The 14,863-nt window shown below is 37.0% G+C and overlaps 3 protein-coding genes across 3 annotated transcripts; all 3 read right to left on the bottom strand.

The window, feature by feature from the left end:
• Positions 1-3,526: 3,526 nt before the first annotated feature.
• On the bottom strand, positions 3,527-4,276 carry LOC145819913 (uncharacterized). Its single transcript, XM_082913914.1, has 2 exons — positions 3,791-4,276; positions 3,527-3,553 (listed from the first exon to the last, which is right to left on the bottom strand). Exons 1-2 carry the CDS (start codon positions 4,274-4,276, stop codon positions 3,527-3,529), a joined length of 513 nt encoding a protein of 170 aa, XP_082770040.1.
• A 181-nt stretch (positions 4,277-4,457) lies between these two features.
• Positions 4,458-4,913, bottom strand: LOC145819911 (putative mitochondrial protein AtMg00310). Its single transcript, XM_082913910.1, has one exon. The coding sequence runs from the start codon at positions 4,911-4,913 to the stop codon at positions 4,458-4,460; it is 456 nt and encodes a 151-aa protein (XP_082770036.1).
• Positions 4,914-5,097: 184 nt separating this feature from the next.
• On the bottom strand, positions 5,098-7,774 carry LOC114263483 (uncharacterized). Its single transcript, XM_082913904.1, has 2 exons — positions 6,853-7,774; positions 5,098-6,251 (listed from the first exon to the last, which is right to left on the bottom strand). Exons 1-2 carry the CDS (start codon positions 7,772-7,774, stop codon positions 5,098-5,100), a joined length of 2,076 nt encoding a protein of 691 aa, XP_082770030.1.
• Positions 7,775-14,863: the final 7,089 nt, after the last annotated feature.

Below are 14,863 nucleotides of genomic sequence, written 5' to 3'. Positions count from 1 at the left end.
ATGCCTCCATTATACAATTACATGCAAATGAGTCCAAGAACTAGATGAATTCAACTTCAACATGCTTTATTTACAAGGATTAAGGTTGAAAATCATACCTAGGCCTTGAACTCAAGTGTATTCTAGCTTAAATTCCCAAGTCCTCCATAATTTCCTTCAAGTTCTCCTTTCTCTCTCTCTCTCTCTCTCTCTAAATGTGGAGTTCACCCTTGTTCCTTCTCTCTAATCTCAGTCAAGTGTGCATATTCTATGAGTACAAGTCATGAGTTGGCATATATATGGTATAATTAACTTAGCCTAATCAAAGTTGATTAAGGTTAATTAATTAGGCTCAATTCTAACTGAGTTCAATTAGTTTATTCTAATTATTTTGGTCCGAATCAAATTTTGACGAAAGTTGCCTTAAAATTCTAAATATTCTAATTGGCCTATTGGGCTAGTCAATTTTGCCTTCTGAAGCCATTCGGGCTTTCAATTTCTGATTCTAAGTGGTTAAGTGAATAGATATTCCATGTAATAATAGATAACTACAAAATAGAGCATTTAATCACACAATTAAACACACAATCATGCAATTAAGCTTACTGAAACAATATAATATAATAAGACGAAAGTTGAGGTCGATACACACGAGTTTCCTAAATTTTCCAAAAATATTTAGGTGGTGACTCTGAAATCTGGCAATGCAGTCCATTTTTGGCATCTCTAATGATTAATGGATTTTTTAAAGATTTGTCAGATTTGGACTCTCATTTGTGTTTTCCTATTTCACATTGCACTTTTGAAAACAAATTCAGAACCATGAGGGTCCGAACTGTAGCGCTATCATACCTGAGGAGGCTCAACCCCTCTGAGGAGCACGAGAAACTAGTTACACATTTCCTCGTGAACTCTTTTTTTCCTTTCAACCACACTGTTTTGTTGAGGAGTTTGAGGAGCAAAAAAATTATGATCAATGACATGCTCATTACAAAACAAAATAAACTCATCATTATCAAATTCTCTGCATGATCATTTCTAATGCTACAAATAGCAAGACTAATCATATTTTGAATACGTTTACAAAGACCAGAAAATGCAGAGAAAGTATTACTTTTATATGCCAAGAAAATCACCCAAGCAAATCTAGTATAATTATCCACACAAACAAGGCAATAGGATTTACCACCAAGACTTAAAGTCCTAGATTGTCCAAATAAATCAATATGCAACAATTGAAAAGGTCTAGATGTAACATTTTTGGATTTGAAAGAAATTTTTGTTTGTTTACCTTGTTGACAAGCATCACAAAGTCTATCTTTTTCAAAATCAATTTTTGGTAAACCAACAACTAAATCACATTCTGATAGTTTTGAAAGAAGTCCATATGAGCATGTCATAATCTTCTATTCCACAACCAACCTGATTCATTAATAGCAGATAAACACTTAACATCATGATCGGAAGATAAATTGTGCAAATCAAATACATACACATTCTCATGGCGATGACCAACAAAAAGCACTTTGTTATCAGCAAAATTCTCAATAGTGCAGTGAGATTTTTCAAAAGTAACACGATTTCCTTTATCACGCATTTGGCTGCTACTAAGCAAGTTATGTTTAAATGCTTCAACAAGCAATACATTCACAATAATGGGTGAAGTAGTTTTACCAATACAACCTACACCGATGATCTTTCCCTTACTATTGTCTCTGAAGCTTACGTGACCTCCTTTTTTGGCTTTAAAAGATGAGAACATCGCTTTATTGCCGGTCATGTGCCTTAAGCATGCACTGTCGGGGTACCATCGGTTGTTGCTGGATTTTAGCATAAAACACACCTGTAAAAATCAGATTTTTGTTGGCCTTTTGGTACCCATTCTTTCTTGGGTCCATGAGAGTTAGGATTTGAAGTATTGTTGGAAACCCACTACTTTTTCATTCTAACAAACGAATTTCTCTTAATAGGACATAAAGGAGAGATGTGTCCTTTTCTACCACTCCAATGACATGTGAGATGAGAATGACTAGATGATGCCTGAACGAAAATCCTTTTGGGATTCTTTACTTTTGAAAATGGTTTATATCAAATCCCAACTCTTCCAAAGGTTTGAGTTTGACTATTAAGAATTTTGTCTAAGGTATCTTTACTTTGAGTAAATTTTGAAAGAACATTTTTCAAGTCTTCTATATTTTCTGTTAAAACAACTTTCTTCTATTTCAGAATCTCATTTTCCTTTTGCAAAACCTCTATTTTCTTTTCAAAAGTGGAAGACTCTTTTAACACCTCTTTCTCCTTTTCCACTTTCAAGGCTTCATTTTCTAAAGCATTGATCTTAGAATTCAAGGATTCATTTTCTTATGATAAACTTGGAATCATGTTCTTTTGACAACTACTTTTTGAACTAATCTTTTTAAATTCGGCATGTAATTCATCAAAAGAAGATTGTAGTTCTTCAAAAGTAAAGGGTTCATCATTTACCTCATCTTCATCTCCAAGCGCCATCAAGCATATGTTAACAACTTCATTTTTGCACACTTCAGTTTCTGGGTCGCTATCATCATTATCTTCTCCCCATGTTGCAATCATGGCTTTCTTCTTGTTCTTCTTGAATTGTTTCTTGAGCTCCAGACATTCTAATTTGTAGTGTCCCAGTTTGTTGCATTTGTAGCAAGTAACTTCAGATTTTTTGTGATTTTCCCTTTTGAAGATCTTTGTTGAAGTCTTTTATGAAGAACTTCCTTACACCTTGTTTCTTCTTCACAAACCTTTTGAACCTCTTGGTAATGAATTCCATTTCTTCATCATCTTCCTCTTAATCATTTTTTTTTTTTTTGGGTGGATAAGTCATAAAATAAAAGGCAAAAAACTTACACCACTACAAGAAGCATACTCCAGGCCCTAGCCAAGCACTATACAAGAAACAGGACCAAGGACAAAATAAAACAAAGCCAAGCCAAAAGGGCCTAAACAAAACCAGTTTAAAATGTTAACATCACATATCTAACGGTCAAAAAAAGAAAGGAAAGAAAAAACAACAAAACTAGAGAACCCAAACATAATAACAAAATAACTACCAATGTGTTCATGGGCCGCATGCAGATGTGATGAGGAACATGAACACACCTATATAACTAGGTAGCAAATAGCCGAGAGTAACCACACTGATTTGTACCCCTGTGCACATCCCGCACGGGTAGGCCATCTAGCAAAACAAACTAAATAAAACAAAATATAATAATGACTTTCTTCACACACAGAGGCGCCTTCAACAGCCATCAACACGAGCATAGTTAGTTCCAAAGCTTGAAGGAATCTAGACTGAACACTGAACCAGACAGCATCAACAAGGGAGGTACTGTTATGCCGCCCCATACAATCCAAACAGAGATTAGACATTATAGTAAACCCTTCCATGAACAAGTACCAAAACAAGGTTAGCCAATCCACAAACCAAAAACAATTAAGAAACAGTGATAGATTGCTGTTTACAACACACATATAGCTGCTCACTACACTCAACCCACAAATATATATGCTCACATCACTCGAGAAACATAGCCCCATATACCTGCAAAATAAAAAGATACAGGAAATATATAAAAACATGTTAGTCCCTCGCAATATGGCTAGTGATAGTGGGTTAGGAGTTAGTTTATTCCTCACACTATACTCAACCCTCATAGAAAATGGCACACACTCAATCTTCTCCTCCCCAGTGGGCCGCATACCTATATCAATAACAAACATTAGGAAACCCCACATTTTATATGCTTTCCTTCACTCAACCCACAATTTGTGAACTCACATCCCTCACAGCAGGTACGGCATGTTTCAGCACAGTATGGGGAATTCTCCAAGAGCTCAAGTACCATATATCAGTATGGTGTGATTTCAAATTGGTTATATGCATAACCCTGAATCTAACCATATCCACAATATACTTTATAACCACCTCTTCAGTGACCATATCCTTACTAAAGACTCTATTATTCCTAGAAATCCATAATTGGTACACAGTACAAGTAAAGGCAAGCTTGGTAATAATAGTCCCTAAAGATTTCCCTTTCACAGATTTTGCAATAAGCCGGACCAAGTCACTCCAAGGAATTGATGGCCAATCAACATTCATCTTTCCTTTGATACAAGTCCACACTTTTTCAGGGAATGGACACTCAAAGAAAAGATGGTTGTGGTCTTCACAAGGGTCCTGGCAGAAAACACACTCAGTAGCTTGAGTCACACCAAAGGTTTTCAACCTATCTCCAGTGTTCAATCTGCCAAGGATAGCCATCCACACCACAAAACTCACTTTAGGAATATTATGAGCCCCCAAATAATCTTAGACCGGTTCACATGATCAAAATGATGCCTCAAAAAATGCCATTTGGACTAGATAGTGAATTTACCACTAGCTGCAGGACTCCAACTCACATCATCAGACCCACCAGTGGGAGATAAGTAGGAGGAGTACTCTAAATGAGGTCCATAAGCTCCCATGAAGATGGGAAAGGCCACTTCCAAGTAGTACCTTCCACAGTCTCACTAACCTTAGCATCTATACCCAAAGCAGAATCATAAACAATTCTGACCCCAAATCTATCCCACACAGATCCCATAGGGTGCCAGTTATCAAACCATAGAAATACCCTAGAACCATCTCCCACCCTATGTTTGATTAAAGGGTAAATGATAGGTCTAAGAGAAAGAATTTTCCTCCAAACCCAAGAGGGGTCATTTGGCACCCTAACTCTCCAAAAACTTCTACCTTTGAGGATATAAGCTTTAATCCAAAGGCACCACATAGATTGCTCTCTCCTAGAGAAGAGGAACCAGACATGCTTAGCAATAGCAGCCTTATTCCACACATTGAGAGACTTAAACCCCAAGCCCCCTTCATTTTTAGGGGAACACATTCTATTCCAAGACATCTTAGCCCCATACTTCTTCAGCTCACATCCAGACCAGAAGAAGGCTCTAAACAGACTCTCTATGGAACGAATGACCTTCTTTGGAAGAATAAACAGCGAGGTCCAGAACACTTGCATAGAGAAGAGAACAGATTAGATCAACTGGGCTCTACCAGTATAAGTGAGACACTTATTTGTCTAGCTTTTAATTCTCTTGTGAAAGAAAAATATTATCAGCAATTCTCCTCCTAGGGACAAAAGCTGATTGCACAGGATCAATGAGATCATGGTGAACAATTTTAATCCTATCAGCAATGATCTTCGAGATACACTTATACAAAGTATTACAGCAAGAGATAGGTTTGAAGTCCCCAACTTTTTCAGCATTGGGGGTCTTAGGAATAAGAGCAATGGAGGTACTATTCAATTCCTGAAGAAGCTCCCCCGATGTAAAAAAAGATTTAATCGCTTCAACAACCTCTCTCCCCACAGTATCCCAAGCTTTCAGAAAGAAACCCGCAGAATACCCATCAGGGCCAGGGACCTTGTTAGCTTTTAGTGAATGGAAAGCATCAGTGATCTCCTTCACAATAACCTCCCTAGCAAGGGTTTGATACTGGGCTTCAGAAACTCTTTTGGTGACCAGGTTACTAATCCTATCATACCCATTATAATGGTCATCGAAAGGCTTCCCAAACAAACTAGTGAAAGAGTCCACAAAGGATTTATGGACCTCTTCACTTTTAGTCACTCTATCCCCATTAGGAAGAACAACACTGTGGATCCGCCCTCTATTCACATTTCCCTTAACAGTTCTAAAGAAGAATTTGGAACTTCTATCCCCCAACCCTAACCATTGGACACGAGATTTCGGATGAGCGAGACTTTTCTCATCTTTACTGAGATCCACATATCTGCCATAGGCAGCCCTTTCCTCCTCCTGAAGAGTTAAGTTCATCGGATCTTTGTCAAGCTTAATCTGAGAATTAAGGAGATGATCCTTTGCAATCCCAACTCTAGTAGAAATCTCACTATACTCCTTTTTGTTTAAAGCTTTTAAAATAGGTTTTAGAGATTTAAGCTTTTGACAGACCCTAAACACTCTAGAAAGGAATTCAGCATGGTCAGCCCAAAAATCAAAAAACTTAAAAGGTTTATTAAGTTTAACCGCATCAGATCCAATATGCACAATCACAAGAGAATGATCAGAGACTCCAAGAGGCAGAAAGAGAGCATATGAGTTGGGATTAGCAGTTAACCACCTCTCGTTAACAAGGACTCTATCAATTTTAGAAGTAATCGAATTACCACCACCACGCTTATTCAACCAAGTAAATTGACACCCTTTATAACATAAGTCTTCCAACTCAGAATCCAAAATCAGATTATTAAAAGTATCAATTTCACTACTCCAACCCTCCTTCCCTCCCCCCCCCCCATTTTTTCATAACTAAAACCTAACAACATTAAAATCAACAAGGAAGACAGAGGGGTGACTAGCATGGTTGATAGCAATTTTCTTCAGATCACAAAAAAGGGGGAGTCTCAACTCATGCTTATTTTCTGCATAGACAAAAGTAGCAAAGAAATTGAAATCGTTTTCAAAAATAGTCACCTTAACGAAAATGAACTGGTTTGACTTTTGAACCACCAAAATATCACAAAAGTTTGGGTCCCAACAAATCCAAATTCTAGCTGGCAGATCTGGTTGTGAATTAGACAAAAATTTGCAATTTTTAAAGCTATGTTAAAAAAGTTTAGCTTCATTTTCCATCTTAATTTTTGTCTCCAAAACGCCCATAATTTTAATGTCTTCTTTTTTCACAAAATCAATAACTTCTTTATGTTTTGAAGGGTTATTAAACCCTCTAACATTCCAAAATGAAAGTTTTATAGACATGATTAAAATAACAAAAATGAGAACACAACCAGATCACCACAAAAAGGAACACTATTTTACCTCTTTTTCTTCCTTTGCTTCCTGAAGTTCTGCCAGAAGACTTATTCTTGGTTGAACTGCCCACATTTGTTCCACCATCTCCCTTTCCTCCCTGCATTTTCGATGTGTTTGCTCTGACGTCCTCATTTTCCGCATGCTGAATGCTTCTAATAAAGTCCTCTGCTACTGGGTTTATGATTTTTGCAATCTCCACAAGCTCAGAATGGAATGCAACTATCTGGTCGGTAGCATTAGCAACAATTTCTTCAATCTCAGAATGGATGGCACCCCCCTTAGGCTGGACTTCAGTCACCATATCATTCCCCTTAGTGGCAGATGAACTCATTTCATCAACATGGACATTTTGGACAGGAGCTGAGTGGTCACCAATTTTCCTTTTTCCCTTATCCTTCACTTTCGTCCAGCCCCCAACAGATTCAACCCTTTCCTCAGTATTCTTCTGTAACTCAACAAGTTTTTCCACTTGAGCAGAAAGACAGGTCTTTGTATCATGCCCAAAGACTTGACAATGCAGGCATCTAGAGGGAACACCTTGATACTCCACTTGAATAGTAATAGAATCATCACCACTAGTGAGGGCAAAACTGTCAGGGAAAGCAGAAACTGCTAGAATATCCACACATACTCTAGCAAAAGAAATTCGGCTTCCTGAAGATGTAAGTTGATCCATAAACAATGGTACCCCCACTGCACTAGCTACCCTACTTAAACCATCCCCATCCCAATATTCCAAGGGTACATTGTAGAATTTCACCCACACCGGAATAGTTTTCTTATCTTCCTTAGACAGCTTCATCATGCGATGCCACTGTTTCAAGATGAGAAGGAAACCTCCTACATACCACGGCCCTCCCTCTAACACATCTATACAACAGTCCCGATTTTCAAACATAAAGAAAACAAAACCATCATCATTCTTCATGATTTCTACAAGCCCCTTATTCTTCCACAATCTTCCTCTTAATCATTTTCTTTTTCCTCTTGACATTTTGAGGTAGAGTTAAAGGCTATCCCTTTCTTCTTGTTCTTGTCATCTTCTTCCTTTCCTTCTTGCATAATGAGCTCATGAGTTAGGAGAGATCCCATCAACTCATTAAGGCTTAATGTTGATAAGTCCCTTACTTCTATCACCGCAATAACTTTGTTCTCCCAGCTTTTTGGCAATGACCTAAGGACTTTTCTCACAACTTCTACATTAGTATAAACCTTACTGAGAGATTTCAGACTGTTTATAATATAATTAAAGCGAGTGAACATTTGGGAGATGTTCTCATCAGGTTTCATTTTGAAGAGCTCATAGTTATGAACAAGTAAACTAACTCTGGACTCTTTGACTTGAGTAGTTCCCTCATGAGTTACAATAAGTTTATCCACAATTTCTTTTGTCGTTGTACAAGTACAAATTCTATTGAACTCAGCAGTATCAAGTGCACAATACAACATATTAACAGCTTTGGCATTGGCTTGAATATCTTTATAATCAGCACTAGTCGATAAATTGGATATGCATAATAGTATGGGTTTTCCAATAGTTGGAATTGTGCCGTTGTAAAAGGGTGGTCTGCTCGAGGCTTGAACGTCAGGAAGAGAGGAGCTAGGGGTTGCCACAGATCACTCTAAGATGGTTAAGGCACAGAGCTAAAGACGAGTCTCTAATACCAATTGTTACCCAGGTAGGCAACCCAAAAGAGGGGTGAATTGGGTAATAAAAAAAAAATTGATTGTAATTAACCAAGTAAATAATATTCAGCATGCAGTTAATAATACCGAGAATAGAGGAGAAGGAAAAAGAGCTCAAACACAAAGATATATAGTGGTTCAGCTCACCGGCCTATGTCCACTCCTCAAGGTACCTCCTTGAGAATTCCTCCACTATGAATCGAATCAATACACCACCAAGCTTCACCTAGCTTGAGGATTTTTACATAGGACTTACTTTATCTATTGACGGCGTCTTAACTAAATGCCTTACCTTACAAGTGTTTCACTCAGAAAATAAGAGAATAAGAATAAGAGGTACAACTATCCTTTTTTACAAAATATTTCTCTCAAAAAATAAATATGAAAGTGAAATAGCAGAGGGATTTTTTAATACACTCAGATATGAAACTGGAAATACAATAGAGTATGATAAATGAATGTTATTGAATGCTTAGAAATTCTGTATTGAATAGAGGTATTTTTAGATCTGGAAAGCTTCTTCATTTATAGCTTTAATGGCTTCTAGCCGTTGGCGAGAAACATGGGTGAGAATTCTAGTTGTTAGAGCAGATCATCTTCTAACTGTAATGAGTGGAGTATGGGTGATATCTTCTAACTGTAAGGAGCAGAGCATAGGTGTGCAGAGGCTGTCATAAAGTCTTTCGAAGTGAAGCCTCATTAAATGCACAAGCTCATAAGTCAAATCTTGGAAGCTAATAGTAGAAGATATTGTGTCATAAAAGTCTGCTCACAGATCAAAAATGATTGTAATTTTGCGCATAGATCAGAAAAAGTGGCTTAGATTTGACTTGTGTCAAAATAGATCTGAATGGGTGGCTGGGTTTTTTTTTAAACCCAGATTTAATTGTTTCGACCCCTGTAGATTGGTTGTCGACCCTTTGCTTCTCTTTTCTTCTTTGTGTGATTTCCAAGTGTTTCTGGTGTCGACCCTTTCATAACTAGGTGTCGACCCTTTGTTTTCTGGAAGTTTGAACTTTGTATACAGAAATTTAGTGTCAACCCTTGTCATTCTTGGTGTCGACCCTTACTGATGGATTGTCTGAGCCTTGTATATTGAAATTTAGTGTTGACCCTTGTCATTCTTGGTGTTGACCCTTGCTGCTGGATTGTCTAAGCCTTGTATATTGAAATTTAGTATCGACCCTTGTCATTCTTAGTGTCAACCCTTGGTAACTGTAGCACCTAGACATTGTGTACTGCATTCTAGTGTCAACCCTTATTGTCTTGATGTTGACCCTTGGACTTATTTAAAGCACAAATAGTGTTTTGCATACAAGTGCTAATCCATGTTTTTGAGGTACCAATATTCATGAGAAATTGACAATTTTATTAGAAATAATGAAGAGCAATAATATAATATTATGATGAAAACTTTGAATAAATAAATGAGTTCAAAATATTTGTCGATAATCAAAATCAATTAGAATTTAAATTCAAATAACCTTAGGGCTAACAACAGACTAACAAAAGACATGTTTAACCAGTAGTAAAAAATAAATAAATAAGTAAATAAAAAATAAAAAATAAAGACAGAAAGAAAGACAAAACAAAACAAAAGATAAATCTTAGTCATTCTTCACAAAAACAGGACCACTTCTCAAATGGGAACCTCCTCGGGAGGCACAATGGCTAGTTGACAGAACAGAACTCTAGGCAATCAACTCTGTTCTTGGTCATGCGCCTGGTCACTACATACATAAATAATACGGTAAGCTCCCACTAAATAACAATAGAGTAAAAGGTTTATGAATGATGTCCAAACAGTTTCAAAATTCAGAGTTCATATCAGAAACAGATTCAGATTCACATACTTAACCAAAAGTCATAAGTAGTTATATAGGGTACATCCATTAGCTATCATATCAAATTGGTCCTAAGACCTACATGCATAGTCGACGCCAACGACCCCAAAGGTCCATATCTTGTGCACAAGTAACCATGGTATTGTCTTCCCTGGGCGAAGGCCATGTGAACATAGACCATGATATAATTTCCCCCGGGCAAGGGCCATATTATCATAAGCCACGGTATTGTTTCCCCCAGGCGAGGGCCATGTGAACTAAGGATGCCATAAATACATTTCAAAAAAATTGACCATCCATTCATTATTCATAAAATATCATTTCATAAACCAATAATAACTTATCATTCTGAAATTACTTTTATTCAAATGTACTGTTACAAAGTTGTTACTCACAAATAGCTCCGGTAGCAGAATGGACAGAGCAGACAAATCGTATAGTCTATGGCGCGTGCCCTATACAAACACATAATGGATACACATTGAAACACACGCCCGAAAAACACTTAACTCATTCCCTTTCTATCTGGGCGTGTTTCTAATTTTTATCCTCAATATAATGACTCAATTAAGTCTTATGAATGCCTAAGATGCAATGAGGATGCCAAAATATAAGTTGAAACACTCAATCAAATTTGCTTAAAACATGGTCTTCACTCAAGCGCAACTTTAGTCGCTTGAGCGGTCTGCAAAACTTTTGGGAGCTCTTATTTTACGCTCGAGCAGAACTTCCTACGTTCAAGTTGAGGATCAAAAATACGGGTGGTCACTCGTGTACAGGTTCCGCTACTTGAGCCAACCCCCAAACTCTGCAAAAGTACTGAGAGCTTGCATTCTTCACTCAAGCGCAGACTCCACCGCTTGAGCAAAGTGTGCGAGTTCTGGAATTTCCAAATTGCACTCCCAGCTTCAAAACTCAACTTCAAAGCATCAAAACACACCTTTTGAGCCCAAAACTTAAGAAAACATGTTTGAACTTGTAATATATCAAGAATTAAAGATCATTTCACAAAATAGAAGCCCAAAGCTAAGTCAGTTGTGCAAACCAAACTTGAGTTAAAACACATGCCAGAATTGACATGATTTCATTTCTTCCAAAACATGATCATTGAGATAAAATGTCTTGAAATGTGATGAATTCACAAAACAAAGTCAAGATGAGCACATGCATGCATGGTTAACTTTTCTTTCCTACTTCTTTAGCTCATTTCATGCATCTCATAGCTTAATTTCCTTGAATTCATGCATTAACCAACTTAATTACAAAACTAGAGCCTTGAATTCTTACCTTAGATTGTTAATTGTATTCTAGATGTTCAATTGTTTGAGTTTTGAAGTCAAATCCTTCAATTCTCTACAATTCTTTTTCCTTTCCTTAAATCCAAACTCTTTCTGGGATTCTCTCTCTCTCTCTCTCTCTCTCTCTCTCTCTCTCTCACGTTTTTTCTGAGCTCAAGGAAGATAAGGGAGTGTAAAATACGAGTGAGTTCAAAATCAATTAGCCTTGTATAGGCTCAATTAGTGGAGTCTAATTAGACTTAGCTTAAGGCTAGTCAATTATAATTATTTTATTCTAATTATTTGGTTCCGAATCAGATTTCAATTAAACCTATAATAAAATCCTAAAAATTCTAAATAACACATAAGTCGGGTCAATTTCATGATCGGATGTCGATAAGGCCTTCAATTTGCATACCGAATCAGAAATACGGGCAAATATTTCTACATCAAACAGATATAAGCACAAATAACACGATACACATGCAATTAATTTAGAATTTCTTCTTAATTACTTATTAGGCATTCTTAATCATGTTTTAGTGAATAATCACAGTTCAGGGTTGTTACAGTCTTTCCCCCTTAAAGAGTTTGGTCCTCTAAACTCGAATTACCTTTAATTTAAAAGAATGTCGGGTCTAGCGGAAACAAGTTAGGGTATCTGTTCATCATGTCCTCTTCGGTTTCCCATGTTGCACAAGTTCCTCCATGATTTTTCCAATCTACTTTCACTAATGGGATTACTTTGTTTCTCAGTCTTTTGATTCGGCAGTTCACAATCTGGATTGGTCGTTCCTCGTAGGTATAATCATCTTTTAGAAGTACATGTGTCGGTTCAATCACATGGAGTGGATCTCATAGATATTCCTGAAGCATCAAAACAAGAAAAACATTATGCATGTTCTCCATAACTAGAGGTAAAGCCACTCGGTACGTCACAAGATTGATTTTCTCAATAATTTCAAACGGGCCTATGTACCATGGTGCTAGCTTGCCTTTAACCCCAAGTCGTGTCTAGCCTTTCATAGGAGTTACTTTGATGAATACATGGTCACCTACTTCATATTCTCTGTCTCTCCTCCAAATATCTGCATAACTCTTTTGGCGACTTTGGGCTGTCTTCAAACGTTCTTGAATTAATTTCACTTTCTCGGTTGTTTCTTGCACAAGTTCCAGTCCCAACAATGGTCTATCACGTACTTCGGCCCAACAAATTGGAGATCGGCACTTCCTACCATACAGAGCTTCATAAGGAGCCATTCCAGTACTTGAATGATAACTGTTGTTGTACACAAACTCAACCAAAGGTAGGTAAGTTTCCCAATTTCCTTGAAAATCTAACACACACATTCTGAGCATGTCTTTCCAAGGTTTGAATGGTTCATTCAGATTGGCCATCTATCTGTGGATGATAAGCACTGCTAAGTCTCAGTTCAATTCCCAAAGCCTGTTGCAAACTCTACCAAAATCTTAAAGTAAACTTGGGGTCTCTTTCAGATACAATAGATACTGGTACTCCGTGTAATCTCACAATTTCGTTCATATATATGTTAGCCAATTTGTCCACATTATAAAAGGTTTTCGCAGACAGAAAATGAGCAGATTTAGTTAAACGATCAACAATAACCCAGATACAATCCATACCACTAGAAAAACGAGGTAGGCCAACAATTAAGTCCATCGTGATATGCTCTTATTTCCATTCTAGTATTGGAAGCGGCTAAAGTAATCCAGCGAGTCGTTGATATTCAGCTTTCACTTGTTGGTAGTGCAAGCATTTAGCTACAAAATCAGTAATACACTTTTTCATTCCAGGCCACCAAAAATTTTGTTTCAAATCATGATACATCTTCGTGTTTCCGGGATGCATAGAAAATTTTGAATTATGAGTTTCGGTCATAATGTGCTTTCTCAAATCTAAACAATCTAGTACACAAAGTCCTCCTTGAAATTTCAAGACATTGTCTTTGTACACAAATTCGGGTCTCGATTTTGAACCAATCTCATCAACCACCTTCTTCAAAAATTCATATTGTAATTGTTTTTCTTTAACTTCCTCAAATATAGCTAGTTGTGCATATATGGCAGCTAAAACTCCACTATGTTCATGCAATACAATTTCAATTTCATTTCTTTCCAGCTCATACAACAATTCTTTCTGCCCAGTAAGCAAACATGCCAAATTCCCGATGGATGTTCTGCTCGAAGCATATGTAACTGTATTTGCTTTCCCAGGATGATACAAAATCTGTAAGTCATAATTTTAATCAATTCGAGCCATCTTCTTTGTCTCATATTCAATTATTTCTAGGTAAAGAAATATTTTAGGCTTTTGTAGTCGGTATATACTTCATAAGTCACTCCATATAGATAGTGGCGCCAGATTTTCAACGCAAAAATCATAGCTGTAAGTTTAAGGTCATGGGTCTGATAGTTCCTTTCATGTGGCCGGAGTTGTCGTGAAGAATATGAAATTACTTTCCCATTTTGCATTAACACACATCCCAAACCTTTGTACAATGCATCATTGTAGATTTGGAACCCATCTGTACCATTAAGTAGAGTCAATATTGGTGCAGTCACCAATCTAGTCTTCAATTCTTAAAAAGCGAACTCTCTTTCATCATTCCAATAAAACGGTATATTTTTCTATATCCACTGTGTTAATGGCATGGCAAGTTTCGAGAAGTCCTTCACAAATCTTCTGTAATAGCCGACAAGCCCCAAAAAGCTTCTAACTTCTGACACATTTATTGGTCTTGGCCAATTCACAATAGCTTCGATTTTCTGTGGATCAACGGATATGCCATCTTTATTGATCACATGCCCTAGAAAACTCACACTGTCAAGCCAAAATTCACATTTTGAGAGTTTTGCATACAATCTCCTTTCTCTTAGAATTTGTAGTACAGTTCTCAAATGATTTTCATGATCTTCCCTGCTTTTGGAGTAAATCAAATTATCATCAATCAATACAACAACAATTCATCCAAATATGGTTTAAACACCCTATTCATTAGGTCCATGAAGGCGACAGGTGCATTCGTTACTCCAAATGGCATTACTAGGAATTCATAATGTCCATATCTAGTTCGAAAGGAAGTTTTCTCTACATCCTCTATTTTAACCTTCAACTGATGGTACCTGGTCCTAAGGTCTATTTTTTAAAACACTTGGGCTCCCTGGAGTTGGTCAAACAAATTATCTATT

The sequence above is a fragment of the Camellia sinensis genome, chromosome 1 (assembly GCF_055761805.1).
Source record: "Camellia sinensis isolate YWXY chromosome 1, ASM5576180v1, whole genome shotgun sequence".
NCBI lineage: Eukaryota > Viridiplantae > Streptophyta > Magnoliopsida > Ericales > Theaceae > Camellia > Camellia sinensis.
The sequence above is the reverse complement of the archived record's forward strand: the minus strand, read 5'-3'. Positions and strand labels throughout refer to the sequence as shown.